Source organism: Morone saxatilis, unplaced genomic scaffold, assembly GCF_004916995.1.
Source record: "Morone saxatilis isolate NCDOM2014 unplaced genomic scaffold, NCSU_SB_2.0 Contig15, whole genome shotgun sequence".
Lineage (NCBI taxonomy): Eukaryota > Metazoa > Chordata > Actinopteri > Moronidae > Morone > Morone saxatilis.
Window position 1 is genome coordinate 17,950,271 of NW_023339707.1, and position 23,293 is coordinate 17,973,563.

General features: G+C 40.7%; 2 protein-coding genes across 8 annotated transcripts; one reads left to right on the forward strand and one right to left on the reverse strand.

Moving 5' to 3' along the window:
- Positions 1 to 23: 23 nt before the first annotated feature.
- cnbpa (CCHC-type zinc finger, nucleic acid binding protein a) lies at positions 24 to 3,686 on the reverse strand. Of its 4 annotated transcripts, none has more exons than XM_035656637.1 (5): positions 3,536 to 3,686; positions 1,131 to 1,248; positions 808 to 873; positions 491 to 689; positions 24 to 308 (listed from the first exon to the last, which is right to left on the reverse strand). In XM_035656637.1, exons 2-5 carry the CDS (start codon positions 1,243 to 1,245, stop codon positions 191 to 193), a joined length of 498 nt encoding a protein of 165 aa, XP_035512530.1. In that variant the 5' UTR covers positions 1,246 to 1,248; positions 3,536 to 3,686; the 3' UTR covers positions 24 to 190. The 4 variants fall into 4 exon arrangements, with proteins under 4 accessions (XP_035512530.1, XP_035512528.1, XP_035512529.1 ...); XM_035656635.1 differs by having other exon boundaries at positions 491 to 713; XM_035656636.1 differs by having other exon boundaries at positions 1,125 to 1,248.
- On the forward strand, positions 2,279 to 18,426 carry raf1a (Raf-1 proto-oncogene, serine/threonine kinase a). Of its 4 annotated transcripts, none has more exons than XM_035656631.1 (19): positions 2,279 to 2,422; positions 5,413 to 5,506; positions 8,728 to 8,954; positions 9,122 to 9,234; positions 9,373 to 9,475; positions 9,562 to 9,719; positions 10,127 to 10,216; positions 12,184 to 12,337; positions 12,809 to 12,928; positions 13,087 to 13,111; positions 13,439 to 13,554; positions 14,663 to 14,780; positions 14,983 to 15,067; positions 15,234 to 15,410; positions 15,497 to 15,543; positions 15,677 to 15,795; positions 15,937 to 16,068; positions 16,987 to 17,121; positions 17,209 to 18,426. In XM_035656631.1, exons 3-19 carry the CDS (start codon positions 8,754 to 8,756, stop codon positions 17,347 to 17,349), a joined length of 2,034 nt encoding a protein of 677 aa, XP_035512524.1. In that variant the 5' UTR covers positions 2,279 to 2,422; positions 5,413 to 5,506; positions 8,728 to 8,753; the 3' UTR covers positions 17,350 to 18,426. The 4 variants fall into 4 exon arrangements, with proteins under 4 accessions (XP_035512524.1, XP_035512525.1, XP_035512523.1 ...); XM_035656632.1 differs by lacking the exon at positions 2,279 to 2,422 and adding an exon at positions 2,536 to 2,974; XM_035656630.1 differs by lacking the exons at positions 2,279 to 2,422; positions 5,413 to 5,506 and adding an exon at positions 6,256 to 6,735.
- The last annotated feature ends 4,867 nt before the right edge of the window (positions 18,427 to 23,293 follow it).

Below are 23,293 nucleotides of genomic sequence, written 5' to 3' on the forward strand. Positions count from 1 at the left end.
AAACTAAAACATTTTTGTATTGAATGCAGAAAGATATTTTTTTCACCCCTTTCATTGTATTACATGTCGAGAGGCTCACTGGCATGGGACTAGCCTCTGTTAGCCAAACTTTGGCCAGTGAAGAGGATTCAGAGAAAATAATACAACCAACCATCAATCTGAAAAAAGGAGGGGCAACAGAGGGCACTGATTATGCGCTGGCTTCAATGGTGCAGTCTTTTGCCAGGTGGCCTGCCTTTCCGCAGTTGTAGCAGTTAGTCTCGCTGGCTTTACTGCATTGCACAGCAACGTGACCAATCTCGCCACACCTAGGGGACACACAATTCAGTAGTTAGTTTCCTTCTTTGAAGTGGACATAAGAACTAAACCAGAAACACAATAAACCTACTTAAATGTTACAAAGAGAAGACAGGGATTTAAAATAATTTCATATAGAAGTTTAGACATTTTCATAAGGGGGCGTCTTTTCCGAACCAGGACTACAACTCACCTGTAACATTTCACCTTATCGCAAAGTTTCTGGATGTGGCCAAACCCACCGCAGGAGTAGCACTTCTGCTCATTGGCATGATCACAGTCACGGGCCATGTGGCCAGCTTTGCCGCAAGTGTAGCAGAGCTGCTCTCTCTCCTTCTTGGGCTCCTTGCAGTCCCGGGAAATGTGGCCGCTCCTGTGGCAGTTGTAGCAAGCTGGACAGGAAGAAAGTTTGTTAACTTAAAAAAAAAAAAAAAACAAAGTTTAAAAACATAATCGTTTTACACCAACTAACGAGAACTGAAATAGAAGAAATGGAACTGCAATGCACACCATCCTCAGTTTGGTCACAGTCCCTGGCCATGTGTCCTTGGTCTCCACAACGATAACAGAACAGCTCTGTAATGACACGGACATATTAGTATGCAAAGATAAGGAAGAGACAGTTTTAGTTCATGGACCTCCCCATGTGTTTCTCCTCAAATTAATGTGTCCCATTGGGAATGCTGTGCTACCACCCATTCATAACCCCAAAACTACAACTATAAGTGAATAACTTATCAAAAGTGCAGTGAAAAAAAAAATTGTCATGTGACCCAAGTGATTGTAATCATTATTTTATATTGGGTGTGGCCTGTAGTATATAGTACCCTTGCCTCGTCCCCGACCCCTTCCGCCACGGCCACGTGAACCGCTGGCACTGGGGCAATTCTTGATCCAATGCCCAGAGCGGCCACATCCAAAGCACTCGCTGTTGCCGCCCAACTCCATTATCTAAACAAAAACACAACACAAATTAATAAACACAATTCATATTTAAATTAAAAATAGTCTACATACACAATTGATATCGCACACCGTCTACACTGGCCGCATTAAGCTGCGTTTTGTGGGCTTGCATACCAAAGCAAGACAATTCTTTTCAAAAGGGGGAATGTGGCACCATCTTGATTTTCCACTAGGTTTTGTGCTGACTAATTTCAGCTGTGACACTCCAACAGGCCGGCCTCCATGAAACGCATGCAAGTGCATTCCAGCAGAAAGAATGCTGCATTTTTATTTTTATTAACATCCAATTTGTGCAACTCAGTTATACACCTGCACATTATAAATCACTTGTCACAGGCGTTTTATACGGAGCATATGGATGCTAGTTTAGAGCTTTGATTTCAGTTTATAAAAGTGGCCTCTTGAACAATTAAGCTGCTTAGTACGATGTTAAGACCTTAAAGCATCAACATAGCACATTAATCTTGTCACTGGTGGCCAAATCTGTTTAGACTACTTAAACACACTGACATAATGTGCTTTGGCTTTCACTTTCACTCCACTACTACACACATATTCTGCTATTGTCACATGTGGTATGAGAGCCCACGGTCTATAAAGCCTACATTTTTAACTGATGCAGCTGGTTACACTGGTGCAAAACGGTAAATAAACAGCTGTTGCTGATGCGTGATTTGTTTGCGGTGCAGCCAGTGTACACAAGGTGACATGAGTGCCATGTTAAAGAATTATCTGATCATGAACACAATAAAAAAAAATAAAAAATAAAATAAAGGTTGTCAAAGTCAATGCAAAATCTTTGAGATGTCAAAATATCTCATGTGCACCATTTTAAAGGAAATTTTGTGTGTCAGATTAGAATAAGTTTAACACAATTCTCCGTGTCCCGAATCAAATTACAGCACACAACTCACACACCAGTGCTGCAAGGGGCAGTTTAGCATAATGACTACCGGNNGACTACGGGGGGGGGGGGTCTAATCTACGAATCAGACAAAAAGGGGGGGGGTACATTTTCAGCTGCGGTGTCTATCATACTTTGGCCCATCAGACTACAACTACCTACTAAGCTAACTTACAGGATTTCGTCAATGGAAACATGCCGTGACGCCAAACTTCTGTTTGCTGACGGTGCTAAAGACATCAAGTCAGGAAGAATGTGAGTTAATGAGTAATCAGGCTACTCGCAATTAGTAGCTAAACGTCGACGTGGGCTACAAACCGAGACGGCTGGATTTAAAATCGCCCTTTGTACAGTGACTGCAAGAGGCTAACTTGTTGCTCCGGACTGTATGTAAGAGTCATCCAAACGCACGTCGGGCCTCGTTTTATTGCTTACATAATAGCGTTTCACTAAATAGTTAAAGAAATCCTGTTTCACCAGCAGCCACGTGAGAGCTCGTCTCCACCGGAGAACACACACACACACACACACACACAGGAGTTTTTACTTAATATTTTGTCGATAACTTGTTGGTCTAATTTAACGCCACCCCACACACACACACACTACTACAGGACGGCCATGAAAGCTGAAAGCATGCTGTTGGGCTTGTGTGCTAACTTGAAAAGCTAACTCCAGAGGGCAGTCACAGCAACATCGTGTTGTGATGGAACATCTGCTTAACCAGCAAAGCCCGACGTCTAACAAAAAGACTGAGACGCCTCTCGACTCGTTTCATTTTAAAACCATCTAGATCGTCGGTTGCACGTAAGTTACCCAGACAACGCGACGCCGGGCTGGGTTTTTTCGCGTTTGCAGGACAGAATCAAATGCCAAAGGTTGAGGCTACGCTAGCGTTGGCCTAGTCACGTTGATTTTTCTGCGCAATCGCGAGACACTAGGTGCTGCTCGCTGCTGCTAACACATGCTAGCAGAACCACCTCACGATCACGACCAAGACGCGCGGTTCAGTCGACGATCTTATCTCTTTTCTCCGGTGAGAAAGTGTGGATCCGACACTTATGGCGATAATGGTTGACCGTGGATCGTTTCCGACGGGTATTCGGGCGAATATGACATAAAAACAAAATTTCCCGCGCAGGGCGCACACGGCAAAGTCGTTGTGACGACGAGCTAACGTTAGCAGGCCCGACTGAGATCCCGATGCTCCATTAGTGCGGACCAGGCCGAAAACCAGTGCGTTTTTTACAAAAGAAAACCGAGCACGCGTTCAATTTTCCACTATAATCGGTCATAGTTTCAAAAGTTAAACATATACAATGTCTACAGATTAAATACATTTTCGTATTAGTGCTGTTTATTGCTTACCTTGCTGGCTACCTAGCTATGTCAGTGTTTACGCCTCCTTCTTTGCGCTACATGCGGTGTGAACAGGAGTTCCTGAATTGTCATTCACAGTATCCAGTAAAAAACCTGCACGGTCATTGGCCACAGCCTCTGCAGGCAGCCAATCAAACGCGAGGAAGTCTGGACACCGCCTCTATGAATCAGCCAATCGTGGATACAGAAGGGCCCTGTTTCCATAAATTGACTGGCCTTATTTTATCCACTTCATTTTTAAACATTAAAAACGTCTTAAAAATCCAAATATGAGTGAATCTACTATTAGCAGTATACCAATACTACAACTGGTACTACTTATGCCAGCTACTACAACTAAAAAAAGAGCATTAATGATAATAATTCATGCAAAAATTTAAAAAAAGGGGCTATATTAGAGCCACAAAATGGAAAGATAAAAAGCAGGAAACTTGAAATGGTTTTATGTAATAATTATTAATTGTGTACTAGCCCCAATTTATTCATGGTAAATTGCTTGAGACCTTTGCATATAAAAGTATAGGTTTCTGTGAGCCATTTCAAGAGCCATACTCACTCAGATACTGTGTGGAAAGGCTATACAGTGACCTCTCAAATCTTTTTATTAGCCCCTGTCAGCTAACTTTCCGGACACACCTACAGTTTTATTTGGGTAAATCAATGGCAGTACCTTACCAGACATGTCTCAGAAGTAGCTCTGTTTACAGAATTAGTGCAATAAACGGTCTGTTTGTCTGTATCTGGTTCTCAATAAATGTTACTACTGTTACTGGTTAAAATTAACTAAGAAGATGAAAATAATTCAATCAATTTGAAGTAAAAAGTGAATTTGTAGTGTGTGAGATGTGGCCTCTTTCTGAATCCTTGACTCTCAGCAATGAAGAAACATAACAATTATCAGAAACTAATTTCAACTAAAGGTTTAAAAACAATGATAATAAGAATAGCATTCAGATTATTATTTTATTTATTATAATTTTTTATTATATATTATATTTTTTACATCTTAAAACCACCTGAAATGAAAAGTTTACTCAGGTATTTGTGAATGACCATATACAACTTAACAAAGCAAGCCTGAAATCACAGAATCTGGAATTGAAATGAGTTTCCAGGCCTAAAACAAACTATGATCAAAACAGTCAAACAATGGTGAGCATGTGTTTCAGACTGATGATTTCATAAACATATGACTGTATCATCTAAATGCAGAACCTTGTTGTTTAACGGGTCCTGATTGCATCATGTTTTAAATAGAAGACAGCTGATAGAGACAACAATCCATGGGAGCTGCAAGCGTCTCAGCTCACTGGCCTGAGTGCTCAGTCAGATCAATAAGTGGAAAGATGCATTCATCTCAGTCTTAAGGTGGTTTGGTCGTAATGCTCTCAGATAGCAATTGTTATTTTCTGTGGTCTTCATTCTGTAGCTTACAACCTTTAATAAAAAGCAGAGGGAAATATCACAACTTGTGGTGCGTGATTTTGAATTGATTAAGAGGTGTCTCACCGTAATATCCCACGCTGAGTGAAATGCAGTGGTACTGTTGCATGTGGTGTGGAGTACCTTAAAACGCTCCACAATGACAAAGCCCTGCCCTCATCTTCACAGAAACAGTATTTGGCATTTCTGGTATTTCTTAGATGAGAAATCTGTTAGAAAATGCTGTTTTCAGAAAAGTAGACTAAACTGTAAAGTCAGATGAGTAGAATTAAATTACAAATGGCTGCAAAACAGGAACATATAACGTGGGTTTGTGACTTCGATGTCTAGCTAAAGAAATTCTGCTGCTTTATGGAAACAATGTATGCTGAGCCCATCAAGACATGTTGACCGGTATGTTGATGAAGCTGTTTTATTCTCAGATGGTGTCAACTCGAGCTTGCTGAAAGGACCTAGCTGTGATTAGGGTACCTCAGGGGACCCAGACCAGGATGCCACGGAGATGGTGAACACATGGTGAGTCTAGAAGGTTTCCCAAATGTATGGTTTCAGAGCTAGTTTGGAAAAGAATAAGCTGTAGCTCTTTGCTAACAAAAGCTAAAGTTTAAGCCTGTTTTGATGTCTGTATCCATATAGAAAGATACATTTCTGCCAGTTAAGAAGATCTTCACCTTTAATTCGAGGTGGAACCTTTTTTTTTCCAGACTGTAGCCTACATGCCATAGCATCCTACAAGCTGACTCTTGTGTGTCTTTTTTATGCCAGATATGCAAAATATAACATGACTGTCATGAATGAATGAATCAGGAAGGCTCCACAATAATTTCCAAGGATACAATGTTGCACTGTCTTCACATCTCCAGATGATGGTGCACTTGTAGTTAATAATGGATCCCTCCTTTACTCCAAACCGGCAGTGGGCCCCTTTTTTTTTTTTTTTTCTTCTGCTTTTCAAAAGATACGGTTGCAACTCATATTTTAACGAATGTGCAGTTAAAAAAAAAACTACATTAATGTTTCACACGTATTAGCCTTTGTGATTTTAAATGAACCTTTACCGGTACATGAGCTCAACGGCGACGCATGCTACAGAATAGGACTTTAAATATAGTATGTATGTAAAATATGGCCACACATAAACAACCCATTATATCTATAAATATAAGCTTGATCTTTTGTACCAAAAAAAAAAAAAAAAAGGTTTCACCAAAGTGGGAGGGCTTAAATTTGTGCTGTAGTTGCGCAGTGTGAGTGATGCTTGCAACTCTTGTTATGACTGCAAGGTCCTGTTTCAATCACTGGCGTCAGACGGACGCACGACACCAACTCAAACCTTTTCACCTTCTCCCGAACAACGTAAATATTGATTGAAAAGCGAGGCATTACCGAGCAACTTTCACGGGTGTTTTAATTTGAAAGTGCTTCACGGGACTTAAACGAATATCCCTTCGTCGTGTCACTTTGAGGGTCCGACGGATTTTTTTCGCTCGCATTTACCACGACTGGGAGATAAAACTTTTCCTCTATTATATTAGGTGGCTCGTAAAAGAGACCCGCCTATGACCTTCACGTCTCACACTATCGCTACATTTACCGGAAGATTATTTGATACAATTTCAGGGTTCTTTGGCGACTTTGACTTTTTTTTTCCCTTTTTTCTTTGAATGCGTTGCAAATATGATGATGTCACCGACGCCACTTTTTCCTGAAGTTATGGCGGAGCACAACTTTTCTAACTTCTCTTGGTAAGCATATGCAGGCTACTGGCTCCTAGCATTGCTACGATTTGAATTATGTTTGAAATGCTAACTAGAAGTGTTTAACTGCTTCTCCTTGGGGCACATGACCAAGACATGCATTGTTTGGACTAGTGAAATTTGAATGGAGGGCGAATAGAGCGGTGCAGTGAAGTTTAACGATAAAGTTCGCCTCTGAGGGCCTACAGACAATTCAGTCACAGTAAAAACTGGATCTACCAGGCCTTATGAAAACACACGTAGCTACTTATAGCTTCTGTAGTTGTGCAAATAGTGCACTCATTTCAGTAGCAGGCGTATTTTACTACTCTGTTTTAGTACGGAGTTGGATTGAATTGAAACCCCATTGAAGGCTCAAAAGTGTGTTTAAAACTCTACCTTAACTATCACAAAACATGCTAACCAGCTGACATTGAGTCTCACCTACATTTATACCTTCTTTTGTTTTTTAAAAGCGTTCAGTCAAAGCAGAAACTCTTGCCGTGGGTTTGTAACGCCGAGTTGTGTTATGTCGACCGACCCTTTTATGTAGAACAGATCCCAGCAGACGGGAGTAAAGTCTAATTATTCTGGACTTCACATTCTTTCTGTTGATACCCTTTTCTGGGTGGATAACAGCACTTGTTTTGAACACAATTCCTGCAGCATGGTGGGAAGGGTGGGAGAGCCACAATTGTCCCAGGTTCCTACTTTTCTGTGCTGCTGACATACCAGTATGTCTGCTGTGACAGCTAACCACTAACTGCAGTAAATCATCTCTTCACTGTTAACAGGTCTTTGTATAAGACACCCCAGTGGTAATTTAGGAGTTTCGCTGGCTGAAAGTGTACACAGTGAAAATGAATACCAAGAATCAGTGAAACTTCTGTATGTGTGTGTGTATAAATATAAATATATATATCCCCAGAGTTTGTATTGAAAACTAAGCGGAAGAGGGAGCGTATTTGTTTGTGATGAGTAGGTCCAACTTGAGTTGTAACAAGTTCTTATTTTTATTTTACAGGCTCTGCCTAATTGCGAAATGACTAATTTCTTATTTTATTTTCAGGAAGTACATACGTTTTATATTTAGATAACCAGTATTCCTTTCTTCTATTTCTTTATTTGATTACTCCCTGTATGTAAGTATTGTGATCCCTTTACTGTTACGAGCTGTTGGAGTTTTAGTTGTTTAGTCTGACCATGCAGAAGGAAGAGTCTGTTGAAAGCATATACTGTAAATAACACGACTGACCTCTGTGGTGGCCTGAGATTCTCCTGGTCTGAGTGGATTAGTTTGTCTACATTGCTCTGCTGTTGCCTCTCAAATGAAAAGGGAGAGGACAATTGCAGCCACACACAAAAAAATCGCCTGTGGTATTCTTAAAACTGCTCCTGTAGCGTAGGGTTGAGCTCGCAGTTGAATAACATAGGGCCACTAAACAGGTCACAGTGTACATGTTCTCTTTACTTTTCCTGTCACACTTCTGAAAGGCTTGCTGCTAACACACTGACTGGCCCTAATCACGCCATCATTCAAGAGGTTTGGTTGCAGTTGGTGCGATTATGCTTAGTGTTTACGTCTAACAGTTTCTCAATGGCATAACCCCAATCTGTTGTTATTTTGCTACTTTCTTCCGTGGCTGTTTCATTTCACTGTTGGAGTTCATTGTGACTGACGTGCATTCAAGCCAACCGCAGCTGCCCTTTTTCAGCGGAAAGGAAAAAAAAAACTGTATTCCAAAATATACATTTCTACAAAGATAGATTTTAGGTAGAGAGTATTAATTTAAACAGTTTTAAACCTTAAAGCTTGGAGGATGACTGGACTCATTTACATTCTGTTACACTATGAGTCTGCATACCACCAATATCCTCACAGAGAGGAAAGAGAACAAATGTGATATTGATTAAGTGATAATGTTGATGTGAGCTTTTTAAGTATTTGGACTACTAATACTGTTTGTGTGTCTGTGCGTGTCTTGTTTTTCTTATTTTCAGACCATTGCGAGCGTTTGGCTTTACTAATGGAGCACCTCCAGGGAGCGTGGAAGACCCTGAGCAACGGATTCGGAATGAAGGACTCTGCGTTCGAGGGCCCGTGCCTTTCCCCAACCATGGTCCAGGGCTTTACCTGCCAGCGTCGCTCCTCAGATGACAGCAAGATGCCCGACTCCAAGACTAGCAGCACTATCCGTGTCTACCTCCCAAACCAACAGCGCACTGTGGTGAGTACGTTTTTCCTGCTGGTAGGAGATGGCATACTGGTGGCATACAGATTTCCAGACATCCAAAAAAAGCTACAGAAATAGTTCAGTTACCTAAAGGCATTTGGAGCTGCTTACATCCTGGCAGGCAAGAGAAGAATTATTACGTTTTTTTTTCTGTCCCTCAGGTAAACGTGCGACCAGGTATGACTCTGTTCAGTTGCCTGATTAAAGCATTAAAGGTGCGAGGTCTGCAGCCTCAGTGCTGCGCTGTCTTCAGGTTGCATCCAGAGCAAAGGAGGTGAGGTTAGGATTGTTGTGGGTTTGAAACCTTGTAAATAAGATGAGAAATTCTACATATCACATTCTTACTGGCTCTAGGTATCCTTTCTTAATTGATATCCCTTCATGTAAAGTCTTTTGTCCATTTTTGTAACAGTAAAAAATTCCGGATGGATTGGAATACTAACTCCACCTCACTTATTGGGGAAGAGCTACTGGTGGAGGTTCTAGATCATGTTCCACTGACGACACATAATTTTGTGAGTACCTGAAGAATAACCTCACCCTCAAAAAACGGTCACTGCTACATAATTCCATTAACTTTTTTTTTCTCTGTCATTTTCAGGTTCGGAAAACATATTTGAAACTAGCGTTCTGTGATATTTGCCAGAAGTTTCTTTTGAATGGTTTCCGTTGCCAAACATGCGGCTACAAATTCCATGAGCACTGTAGCACCAAAGTGCCCACGATGTGTGTGGACTGGAGCAATATCAGACAACTCCTGTAAGTGTTTTCACCTTGAAAAGGGAGCGTAACGCAACTACTTTCTTGAATTCATTCTCTGTATGGGCGCTCCATTAAAGTTAGTTTTGTTAAATTTAATCTTAATCTGAGGTGGCATGTAAAGTGCGTCAAAAATTGTGCTGTTGGGGTAAAATAGAAAACAGGTTCTGCTGATACTGCAGATGTCCTGAGGGCTAAGCTCATATATATGACTTTGCAAACTGGCACTGAGAACAGGTGCTATACGTGTTACTTTGCATGCAAGCTGTAGGACTGATAGTAAACATTAAAAGATCATTATCAGAGACATATACATCCTTTACTGTACCCGACAGCCACTGTAGTCTTTAGCTCTTATTTGATTAAGCACTGTGAGAGATTCACTGTCCACCACTCTCCATCTTCAGCTTGTGTCCAACACCTGGTGACAGCAGTGGCCCGTCACTGCCCTCGCTGACATCCCGGCGAATGAGGGAATCCTTAACACGGTTTCCAAGGTGAGGCAAAGTTTTTATGTTCGATCTATCCATAACCCTTCCTTCTGGTGTTTCTATTATCATAAGATAGATATAATGCCAACCGCTGTCAGTTATTGTCCTCAAAATGATTTCCCTCCCACACTAATGTGCAAATGACACATATGCAAATAACACTACATTTTGAAAACAGAACAAAGTAATGCATACACAGAAAGGTGTGAACATTCTTTTGCAGAATTAAGTCCTCCTATTCTGCAACCCGAGGGTAAAAGTGTGCGTTTACATTCAGCGTCACTCACCAAAACTCATTGTGTGTGTATCCTTAAGTGCTGAATGTATTTCCCTTCCTCATAAAACACTTGCAAAACACTTTTTTTTAATGCATCTTAAATCAAGCATTGTTTACATCCATGTTTACTTGCCAATAGTCTTCTTGTTCCCCTCTTTTGCTAGCTCATTGTTGCATATCTTAGCATGTCACCGCCACCTGTAGATCAGTGGAATAGTGTGAAACCATTGGCAGGACTGTGTGCATGAGCAAGAGATGAACAAAACGGGGACCCACTTATAGAAAACCGGCTCCACAGCGGCTAGTTGTCAAAAATGCCACACAGAACTTTTAATATAGAGAGAGCGTAGAGACTTTGACGGCAGTATTATGAAAGCACATGTGTTGGTTTTAAAGCTGAATGATGAGTGAGTGATGCCTATGAAGTAGTATCTAAATAGTGTCTCTCCATGGATCATTTAGTTTAGTTTATGGTTTGGTATTGTAATGATCAGGGTGCTACTTAGCCACTGGCAGAGCAGAAAGAACAAGACATTTCTTGAAGTGTTTACGAGTTACTGTAGAATAAAATTGAGGTCTCTGACCAGTATATTGTAACTAGGAGTGACGATACATTGGCAGGTTTAGGTAGCAACGACCATTGTCCGTTTCTGTTTTCTGTCATGCTTGACTGCAACACAGTTGTACTTGTGTTCTGATTTGCAAAGAACCTTAATCTGAATTGAATTAAATCCTGTTTTTAATGACGTCCTCAGCTTTATGGAGGCTTACCAGTCCAAGTGCTGATGTAATGAGAGGCGTGAAAAGAGCCTGTTGTTTCAGGAGCACTTAAAATGGTTAAAAAGCACTCCGAGCTGCCAAATTAGCACTCACAAAGTATTAAGTTGTTCCATGCAGAGCAATCGCAAATAGTCTTTTGAAACAAAGTTTTGTATTGCCAAAAGGGGGATTGTTCTCAAGGAGTGCACTCCATGGTCATAAGTGTGATTTAATATGATCTGTTCATACATGTCATTCACACACTCTAACCAGCAGTACAGTTTAGTACAGTTATAACTCCAGTAACACGAGGTGTCCCAAGAATTTTTATTAATTCAAAGCTGAGTTTTATTTCTGGACATGAGACGTTCTTGTTCATACGTTTATGGGCATTTTAGCTTTCTAACATTCGATTTCTGTACTTGTAAAAGTGAACTTGTCAAGTCAGACTAACATTTGGATTGTTTGCAGATTAACATATTTGCCTGGTGAGCTTTGTACTCTTCATCTGAGCCAATACTGATCTTGGCAAACATCAAGGGCAAAATACCTCTGCAGTGTCAACCTAGCCAAAAAAGGGATACGGCCACAATAAAATGAACCAATAAGTACTTCCTCTGTGCTATTTTTCAGTTGTACTAGTTTGCTTCTGATTGATTTTTGCATGTGTGGTTGCAGTTTGTTGATGGCACAACACACTGTAAACAGACAATGCTTCAATAGGGAAAGTGAGAGAAAATGACAGAAATGAAACCAGAAAGCCCCTCCACCAGCCACCACCGCACCCACGGCAGTCTGTTTTTAAAGAAGTCACAAAATTCAGTGTGTGCTGCTCTGTCAAATGTCAGTGGTGGGTGTCATTTTGAGGCAGTGATGCAAGACAGACGAACAATAGCTGCTCCATCTTTTAATGTTTGATCCATGTGCACCTTCACAGCTCTGCCCATCGATATTCCACCCCTCATGCCTTCAACTACACCGCCCCCTACACACCCACAGGCGGTGGCCTCTCCCAGAGGCAGCGCTCCACTTCCACGCCCAACGTCCACATGGTTAGCACTACCCTGCCTGTAGACAGCAGCATGATTGAGGTAACTACACACCATATGGGGCCCCTTGGGTACTCCTGTAGGTTCTAGCCACTCCTAAAATATCTCCTGACTGAGAGTGATCTTGCCCTCCTACGTACATCTCAGGCATTCCAACTATCTTTGCCTTGCTTTTTTCTACCTCTTATCTACCTCTGCGTTAAGTGAGCCACCTGGACAGGGTTGAGCCTGTTTTGTGTAATTCCCCTGATGGTATCTTATTTTAGCGATTTTTAAAATGTGCGACACTTGACTTCCTCCCTATTCTGTTCTAGTTTCTGCTTTTCACTACCAATGTTCTTGCATAATCAGCTCACTCGTTTCGCATGCTTTTGTAGAACATGTTCCCTATATTATGTCCAGGTAGAAACCTGGGCATCGCTCTTGTCATCGTTTCTTCCTCACTTTCCTTTACTCTGTCCCTTTTCCCCCTTTCCTCACTGGCCTGTTGTATTGTACCCTGCTGGGGAGTAGCTAGACTGCCTGAATACCTCCCCCAGCTCCTGGTGCCATAGATTCTGGCTGAAGAGGAAAGTAGGTATTGTGCACTTCTCCCAGTCTTTTGTTGATGCCTCATCCGAGAGTCCAGAAAAGGTTAGAAAGCAGAGTGTCTGTGTGCGGTCTGAATGGCATGCATTGCAAACAGACTATCTGCATTTACATCTTTAGTATTAAAGTCAAACCACAAGTGACAGCACAGCATGTTAATTACTGCTTACACGCTGACAGAACTTTGTGTTTTTCGTTCCTAGGATGCAATGCGTGATCATGACTCTGGTAAGTGCTCTCTCTGCATTTCATTAGCATCATGTTGTGTGCTTTTGTGCTGCATCACACATCCTCCCCTCACCACAAATGTTGATTGTGCATTCATTTAAAATTTGACCATATAGTTCAGTGTGTTTGCCTCTTTCTAGTGTTTGCCAACTGTCTAGAAAAGATTGTTATATCCCATTTAGCATTCTAAATATTTAAGTTTTCCTATCTGACACACCATATAGCCATCTCCATATAATTCACTGTATATGTGTGTGTGTAATGATTTTGGACACAAAATGATCCATCCTGAATCGCTGCCTTCTCTTTCTCTCTGTATTCCTGAAGCGGGGAGTTCCCCCAGCCAGAGTCCTACAGGCTGGTCCCAGACCCAGTCCAAAGCCCCTGCACCTGCCCAACGGGAGAGGGCCACGTCCTTCAACACTCAGGAGAAAAATAAAATTGTAAGTTCTGTCTTGTCTTGTATGACTGGGTGTGAGAAATGATTTAAATGTACTGTTGTAACTGTAACCAAGTTGTTGTTTTTTTTTGTTATTTTGTTTCTCAACTTTTGTACTTCAGTGAATTTCAAGTCAGATTAGTTACAGAACAAAATGCCAACACATGAAAAGTGTGATGATAAACCATGTGAAAATGGAACAAAGGAAAGGAGCCAAATCAGCAGCTGCAGCAGAGTAGGAGCTGCGTGAGGGCAGAGCTCCAGAGGGCTCCATGTCCAGAGATACATGTTTAATGTGTACGTTTACTGGCCGACTGTCAGGGGTACAACAATGCTTCTCCTTAATCACTGATTTAATGAACCACCCAGTGAACATGTTAAGTGACCAAAGACAGGTGCATTCTGGGTCTGACAAACATACTCCTGCAGTAGCTTCTACGTTTACCTTGAACATCTACATTCAGTAATGTGTGTGTGTGTGTGTGTGTGTGTGTGAGGCCTTTCTGCCATTTTTGACCATCTGTGTCGCAGTTGTGGCTGCCAAGCGCTCTTTCAGCTCAAAGGTTTTTGAAAACCTTGAGGAGCGCAGTGGAAGAGAGTTGAGTGGACTGGTTATGTTATGCATAATGTGAACGAACGGAATGAGCAGAAAAGCTTAATGTAGAACAGACTGAGGAGGACTAATATTATATTAGAATGTAGCCTAATGTTGCTTGTTGCACCCTTTTTATTTGTTGTTGGCCATTTTTGTTTAATTGTCTGAGGTTTGTCCTCTTTTGCACAGGCTGCACATGTCCATCTATTGAAAAGGAATTCATTGTTGGTTTGGACATAAAGGCTCTGTGGAGCAGTTCACTCTGTTAACACTAATACATGTTAATGCACTTTATTTTGTAGGTGTTCTTTCATTTAATTTTTAGTTTTTAAACAAGTAATCTTACTCAGTAAAATATTTTACTACTCGTTCCACCCCTGCTTGTATTTTCTGTGTGTATATATAAAGTAAATACTTTCAAACCAGTTAGTGCAGTCTACAGAATACTGGTTTATGATAACTGGTTGGGTTTAGTTTATGTCTCACATCAGTTGTATCTTGTTGATTTCTGTTCCAGAGGCCTCGGGACAAGCGAGACTCTAGTTACTACTGGGAGATCGAGGCCAGTGAGGTGTGTCTGCACTCCCGCATTGGTTCAGGCTCCTTTGGAACTGTATACAAAGGGAAATGGCATGGTAGGAATGCATTTCAGAAGGGGCGGGGCACTTTCAGGTGTAACCATTCACTTTTCCCCACTGCACTTTACACGTTGTCAAGAGTTACCTGACACGCTTAATGATTGGAAAATGATCAGAGTGCATGTAGCATTGCGTTTCATATGAGCCTACAGTGGGTTTTATGGGTCACGGGTAACTGAGCACAGTGTATTTGTTGTAGGTGATGTAGCAGTAAAGATTTTGAAGGTGACTGACCCCACACCAGAGCAGCTACAGGCATTCAGAAATGAAGTTGCAGTCCTGAGGTAAGAAATGGCATGGACAGAATGTATTTTAGCGTTCTAACAGCTGGGGCTTTCAGCTGTTCTGACAGTTGCAAATCGTTGAATTCTTGGCGAATCATCTTTATTGCAAACTTTTATCTTATCTTTGTTTTGGCGATTTCCCCTTCCCCTTTGCCGCTGGTCACAGGAAAACACGACATGTCAACATCCTGTTGTTCATGGGCTACATGACGCAGGACAACCTGGCCATTGTAACCCAGTGGTGTGAGGGCAGCAGCCTCTACAAACATATTCACGTCCTGGAGACCAACTTCAAGATCATCCAGCTCATAGACATTGCCAGGCAGACCGCTCAGGGCATGGAGTAAGTCTTTTAAGTTTTTCTGATAAACCAAATTAAAGGGAACCGAGGTGTCATCTAATTTTTTTTCTTGTTTGTTTTCTTTTTAGCTATCTGCATGCAAAGAACATCATTCATCGTGACATGAAGTCCAACAGTATCCTTTTTTTTATTGGTTGTTTCAGTGAGTTTGTATAAAAGATAAAAGAAGTCAATGCACTATAATAACCTCATGCTGAGGTTCTGTGTATCCTCTGTGTTGTAGCTGTGATTCCTTGACAGAAGCGTAGACATCTTCTTGCATGAAGGGCTAACAGTGAAAATCGGGGACTTCGGTCTTGCTACGGTGAAGGCCAGATGGAGCGGTTCACATCAGGTGGAGCAGCCTTCTGGATCCATTCTCTGGATGGTCAGTAAAACCGCCTTGATTTCACTAAAGCAACTAAAATTAAACACTTTTTTTTTTTTAGTCGTGAAACACAATAAACAGACAAGAAATGGAAACAAAAAGTGGGGATCTGTATTCATGTTTTTTTCTGGATGTCCACAGGCTCCTGAGGTTATCCGGATGCAGGATAACAATCCTTACAGCTTCCAGTCTGATGTCTATTCCTATGGAATTGTTCTCTTTGAGCTCATGACGGGAGAGCTCCCATACTCCCAGACAGCAAACAGAGATCAGGTAAAGTTTCATTATTTACACATCACACTGTGTGTCAGGTGAAAGTAGTTTAGTGGTTCAGCAGTGCATATAGGTGACATTAAGATGGTATAATGAGTATCACCTATTTTGTCCACTAAGCATTCTGTAATTGTTTTTAATTAGCAAAATGCATTTGCAAAAACTTCAGGGTTGCAAGTTTTGCTACCTCATTAGATTTGGTCATGTAAAACAGAGCTGTAGCCCCACAATCAGATGTGCCACTATGCTCCTGTTCCTGCCTGGCTCCCAGTGTCAGGCTTCGATGCCAGGCCAGAAGGTGGTGGAAAGACACTGGGTCGCTGTCTGAAGGGGGTTGTGGAGCTGGCCTAAGGCCCACCATGGAACAGAGGTGGACGCCCTGGAGCCACTGGCCTAATTTTAGACCCCGTAACACAACCCTGTTCGTGTGGGAGAAAAGGGGTGTATTGGTGTGCATACGTATGTCTGTGGTCTTTTCGTCATCTCACAGGCCCCAAGTCTGACCGCTTGTTCAGTTGTTTTACTGTGACTGTATTGAAACTTGGCTAAAATTGCTGTACAAAGTGTGCCCGTAAGTACTGTTACGATCCAGTGTTGTACCCCACTTCTCCTTGATACTGTAGAATGACTTTGTACTCAGCTGACCTGGCAGGCACATAGCGTACTGCTATCATCCTTTATCTCTGCATCATCATGCACTCATGCCAGTGGCTGCAGTGTTTTAGATACCTTTCGAGTCACTGGCCATATTTATTAAGAATCCTGGTGGTGTAATGCTGATTGAGGGTTGATCAGGTGTCTCTTACTGTTTCACTGACTCAGATTAATAGTTCAACTCTAAGATGTTTTTTTTAAATGTGAATAATGTTCCACACACTCCTTCACTCTCATCTGCTGTCTGTCACTCCCTCCTCTCAGATTATCTTCATGGTGGGAAGAGGCTATTTGTCTCCAGACCTCAGTAAGCTCTACAAGAACTGCCCCAAAGCCATGAAAAGGTTGGTGGCCGACTGCATCAAGAAGTCCAAGGACGAGAGGCCGCTCTTCCCGCAGGTTAGCCACTCTCTTGGTGATTGTAGACTCTAAGCTGAATGAAGAGCATTTTGTATGACTAATCTTTCCCTTTTTTTTTTTTTTTAGATCTTGTCCTCCATTGAGCTTCTCCAGCATGCCCTCCCTAAGATAAACCGCAGTGCCTCAGAACCGTCCCTGCACAGAGCCTCTCACACCGAGGATATCAATGCCTGTACTCTGACCTCCACCAGACTGCCTGTTTTCTAGAGGCTCAGACAGCACTGCCCCTCCTCCTTCTCTTTGAAATATCCAAAATCGTCCAAATGCTCAGTACGCCCTAATTCTACACACAGATGCCAATATATATATATATACCTGAAAATGTACATTCAATCATACATAAACCCATGCTAATCAATAAAATATATGTAAGGAAATGAGAGAGGGGAAGTGAAGAGAGCCGTGTCTGAGATTTCCTATGGAAGGAAGGGAGTGAGTGATGATGGATAGCAGTGGGATGTACACATGAAGAGGTGGTGCCTTGCTTATCACTGCACGTATTAAGAAGTATGCAGAGGCTCCATGGTGGCAATGCATTTGGTAACATTTGTAAATACATGCACGCACATCTACCTAAGACAACGATAAATGGACACTGAAGGAAACTCAAGAGGATGCGTTTCTCTTGATTTGGGGTTCTGTGACGTGAAGCACACCCTTCTATCTGGTCACCCTGATGAAGAGGACCTTTAAAGCTTACATGCCTTAAGAGGAAACAAAGCCTGGACTAAGATCCTGCACAATTCACCTCTTGTTATCACAAACAAAGCCGTTGGATGTAGTCCATTTAGTTGCACAGCAGTAGTTGATTTTTGCATTGTCTTAAATGATAATGGAGTAGATATGGGAAATTGTTGTCTTTTTTTTGTTGTTGTTGTCATTGTAATTTGACTTCTTTTTAATTGTCTTTTCTTTTTTTCTTTTTTTTAGTGTCATTTTGGGGGAATTATACCCTGTCAGTCAGTGAGCATGAGTGGTTGAAAAATTGAATTTGCACATTTTAGCAAAAGCAATGGTTATGTTTCAACAGTCTACACATTGGCTTCATAACTCTGAGTAAACTGATCTGTAGATACACACGTTCTTATCAGTCCTCACCGTGGGGAAGGTTATTAAGAGCTGGACATTTGGCGGTTGTCTTAAATATTTAAAATGATTTGGAAACTAATTTGTATGTGTTTATCATGTCTCTTTCAGGAGGTTAAATGTTTTATTGTGAACTTGGTGAGAAAGTTGTCTATTCAATATTTTAATAAAATTAAGTTAAATTTCTTTGCCAAAGAAGATTTGTTTATCTTTTTTCTTAGTATAGAAGAACATTAAGTAGTCAGTGTATGTTGTATTGATAATGTAGATCAGTGGAACTTCAGTAGCAATGGAAGCAGGTGAGGTGGGCGGTTGACATCAGATTATACTGCCTCTCTTCTTGTTCACTAACACAGTAAAATCCCACAAATGTGCAAGACTTTGTGGCAGGGTGTAATGTTTGCTGTAGCAGTGGCAACGTGGTGTAACCTCACAGGGGATCCAGTCCAGACACGCCACCAGGGGATTCCACCATTGGCTGATGCCACTGTACACTGCATAGCCACTGGCAAGCTCAGTGGAACAACAATCATTCAGCAAGGGAGGGACATGTGGTGGAAAGAGAGGACAGTTATATTTTGTTTTAGTGTAAACATTCAACATGTAGTTCCTGCTGGGCAGAACCGCTTGACTTGGTTTAGTCCCAAGTGTAAATTTATAGTAAATATGGGAATATTTGCTGGGATCTAAATATGGGAATCGTGTGTATTTTTTAATGTTTTTTGTTTTGGTCCTTTTGAATTGAGCCCCTGGCAAGAAACATGATGGAAGCTTTTTGAGTTCTTTATCTTATTTGAATCACACGTCTCAAAAAGCCCCATAACAGGGTAAAATATGCCTGATGTCAACAGCAGCGGAGCAACACAATAAGAGCAAAGCCATCCTCCGACCGCTGGTCATCTATTTTTACAACAGGTTTGCTATATGTGTTTATCTGTTCTATTTCTGCATTCTGACAAGCCACACAGGCTGGCCAAAATGAAACCAATAGAGCCCAAATGTCCAACATGCCTGTGCTAATACCTCCATCTAGTGGGGGTTCTGTGTGAAGTACGTCAGCAGAAGAAGAATTCCAATACAGCAATGAAGAATACTCCATTACAAGTAAAAGTCCTGCATTCAAAACGTTAGCTAAGTAATAAGTAATGATGTGTGGAGTGCCCTGGTAGCTCACTTGATAGGACTGGCAAGAGTCCTTGCAGCAGCGATGGGTTCAAGTCCAACCTGTTGTCCTTTGCTGAGTGCATCCCCTCTCTCTCCCCCATTTCCTGTCTATCTTGCCCCAAAAGCCCCAAAATAATTATATATATATATATAAAAGTACAATAGTATTGACTGATAAATGATCATAAATGACAACATTAGACTGCATAGATACCATTTTAAGCTGTCTGAGGTGGAGACACTACTTTACATACAGTTTGCATTGTATTTCATAAGCTTATCATATGTTTTTAATGTAAAATTGATTCTAAAAATAAAGTAGAATATTTGTCTGTAGCTGAAAATGGAAATACCTAAGCATAAGTACCTTAAAACTGCACTTAGGTAAAAGTATTTGAGTAAACGGGCAGCTCTCACTACTCTGGACTGAAAAACACACAAATAGAGACATTTTCCTTTAACATTAAACTAATGCGATTTGACACAAACTGGTACACCAATCTATAATAGGAGCTCTTCGATCAATTTATCTCTGCCAAGACGGCCTCCTACTCTATCTGGTAATAAAACCCCATCAATTTGATATTCACCAGTATTATGGGCCTACAATATAAGGCCTCCATCTTCATCTGTGATGTTATGGCAGCTAACTTGAGCATGAAGAAGATCAGTTGCAAAGTGTGTGTGTGTGTTTGTTGTCATTTCAATGGTTGTTTAAATTCTGTGACAAAGTGAAGGCACACTCATGCAGCTCAAGTGGCTAATTATATAACCGTAACAACACGGATGCTGTGATTTTGCAAGTTGTGCCTGAACCCCACCACCAGATGGCAACAAGAAGCTATGTGTGACTACTGGGATGTCTTTAGTATGTAAGATATTGAAGCAGCAATGTTAATGGTGTTATTTTGTTTTGTTCCACCTTAAACCAGTAAACGTAACAAATAATAAAAAGAATGTGTTATGTTATGTCATGTTCTAAATAATAATCCGCTGCGTTACATGACATTCAATGATCCCTGTGTTTATCACATAGCACCTTGACATTCTCCTTCATTATGGGATAGAAATACTTCTCCTCCACTGTGTTCTTCCGCAGATGGTCAGTGCAGCGTGCCCCCACAGGGCACGAGTCATGTTGTGCAGCAGCTTGGCAGACAGCTGGGAGGAGTCTAGACGGAAGCTCCTCTGCTGAATCTTCAGGGCCCACAGTGTCATTCCTCTGAGTTCTCCAGTGGCTTTTACTAACACCAGGTCAGTCTGCTTGTTATGAGGGAAAAAAAACATCAGTACCATCTGGAAGCCTTACAAATACATAATGCTGAGCATATTTTATCAGTGGGAGATGTTTGCTGATATTTGTTAAAGAAAACAACATGAATGCTGTTCTAAGACAAATAACAGATGTGATGTCTAATACACAGTCATCTAGCTGCAGTATATTAGACTCCTCAGTAAATGTATGCTCCCACGAGGACATGGAAGGGTCTCTGCAGCCAATTACTCATGGGACATTTGTAGGCAGACAGTGTACCAGTGCTGATAGCTGTCTGCAGTTAACAAAGTTCTGAACAGAACTCTCCTGTCATGAATAACAAGAGGAGGAGCGCACTGAGGCGTCGTGTCAGTTAAAAAAGCCAAACTAGAGATACAGAGGTTATCAGATTATCAGTTTGAGCTTCTCTGTGCAGAACGATATATATGTGCATGTCATATGACCAAGATCTTGTGACATCCCAGCTAATTTGTTAGTCAATCGTGGTCCACTATGCAACTTACGCAAGTGTGACATGGGAACTTAAAGCTTCTAGTGCACATACAATGAGAATGGACCTTTCAATGAAGTAAATTGATTAGAAATTGCAAAAACACCAAAAAGGTGCAAGAATAAGGAGTGTTCCATGTATGACAACTTGATAACAAATGCATATGTTGATAGCTAGAAGGTAGCTCAGGTGTAGAAGGAAGTGTTTGGTGACACAAAGTCTCCAAGGTGAAGAAATGAAGATTTGGTGGGACATTGTAATACTGTCACCAGTTGACTGATGCAGTATAGCTCAAAGGCAAAAAAATATATGAAGCAATAAAACCGAACCAATAATGTCATAATGGGCTCTCTGATAATCTCTCATAATTTTTTGAGATACTGTTCAATGTGGAGAAAGCGCAATCAAGAGAATAATAAACATCAAACCTGAATGATTAATATACTTTAGTTGGTAATGAATGTGCCCAATAAAATAGACTTATCTCGATGTAATATAAAATGTGTCTGTCATACAGTCGTTATTTGAATGAAAAGTTAATCAAATTTGATTTCTTGCATTTTCTGCTTCATCTCACCTCATAACTTGGACTTTAAATCACAAAAAGAACTGTTCACATTCATAACTCAACTACGTTAAGTTTAAAGCAAGGACGAAATACATTCATAATTTAGATCCAGCGAGTCATCACAGTTGGTCTAAAGTAAACATTATTAGAAATAGATAAGAAATAGATAGAAAAATAACCACTACAAACACTATTTAGTACATAGTATTTACTATTGATAATCACTATAATCACAATTTTGCAAACACAACAATGCATTATTAACTGTTCGGAAGGTGAGTACCAGGCATACATAACTAAGTGTATCACTGTATTACTGATAATTATTGTAATTAAATAATTATTGTAAGTAAAATATACATTTCTAGTGAATAAATACAATCACAACTCAAAAATATTCATCATTATACATAGAGTGGGTATACATCTAATTTGAAAAGGTGTTTACCTCACACCTTTACATATCGTACATTGACAGAACTTTTGATTCTGGACTATTTCTTGTATAGCTAAGTAATGTACAGGTGAACAGCTGTGGGTTGACATTGGTTGAAAATAAAGATACATTTATTCATTAAACATACTTTGACTTCCTTAAATTGAGAATGGTCTCATCGTTCACTCTTCAGTGGCAGTGATCAGGGACAGGAATTTGCTGGAAGACAAGAGAATCATTACTTTGTATGTGCAGAGTTAGTCAGGATATGCACTCAGTGGACACTTTATAAAGTACACCTGTGCAATGTATTGCAATCCAACACAACAACTAACATACCAGCATAAACTCTACTTTTATGATGCTTATAATGTTTTTTTGTTGACACTATCATAGAGGAGTTTCTAATTCTGTGTCCCCCACATGTGTGTAAATGGGAAGGAGAAAAAAAGAAACACCCCTCAGTACAATGTAGTCAAGTGCAACAACACCTCAGTAAAAACATATAATTGTGCTTTTCTGACTGTGTCACCCAAAACTAAACATTATAAATGTTGGTAGAGGTGTTGTATTTAATTGCATTTAATTACATAGGTGTAACTAAAGTGGCCACTGAGTGTATGTGAATTCACAAGTGAGTTATGTTATTCATTCTTACTTCAGCTATGGAAGTCCTTGTGTGTTTTTTCCTTTGCATCCTCTGCAGGAAATTTGAGGGTCAACTTCGGAGCAGGCCTTTGTGAAAGAAATCCTTGGGCTCCTAATTTCAGCACATTATTACATAATTTACTTAACTATAAAGACAGAATGATGAATGAAACAGTTTCAAATGTGATGTTAGTATAAGTAGCCTTGCATGTTCTCACAGATCACTGGTTTATTAATTAACTGATCGGACACAAGTACAGTAATCCCACATTGTTAACATGTAAGACAGACACCATAAAATAAAAGCCACGAACAAAGCAGAGGGAATATTATCACCATACGGTTATCGCTTCATGCATTGGAACCAATGTGTACTGTGCAGCACCTGAACTGTAAGTATAGCCTCCTCACTTGTAGAGCATAAGTATTTCCTTAAGAAATGGTATTACTCACAACAACATGAGGACACAGACCAAACATATA

Coding starts and splice junctions, on each gene's coding strand:
- raf1a (XM_035656631.1), top strand. CDS start 8,754: ATGGAGCACCTCCAGGGAGCGTGGAAGACCCTGAGCAACGGATTCGGA. Junction 9,235..9,372: donor TTGCATCCAGAGCAAAGGAG/GTGAGGTTAGGA, acceptor TTTTTGTAACAG/TAAAAAATTCCGGATGGATT. Junction 14,781..14,982: donor ATACAAAGGGAAATGGCATG/GTAGGAATGCAT, acceptor TATTTGTTGTAG/GTGATGTAGCAGTAAAGATT.
- cnbpa (XM_035656634.1), bottom strand. CDS start 1,245: ATGGAGTTGGGCGGCAACAGCGAGTGCTTTGGATGTGGCCGCTCTGGG. Junction 874..1,124: donor GGGTCGGGGACGAGGCAAGG/GTACTATATACT, acceptor GTGTCATTACAG/AGCTGTTCTGTTATCGTTGT. Junction 309..490: donor GATAAGGTGAAATGTTACAG/GTGAGTTGTAGT, acceptor TGTGTCCCCTAG/GTGTGGCGAGATTGGTCACG.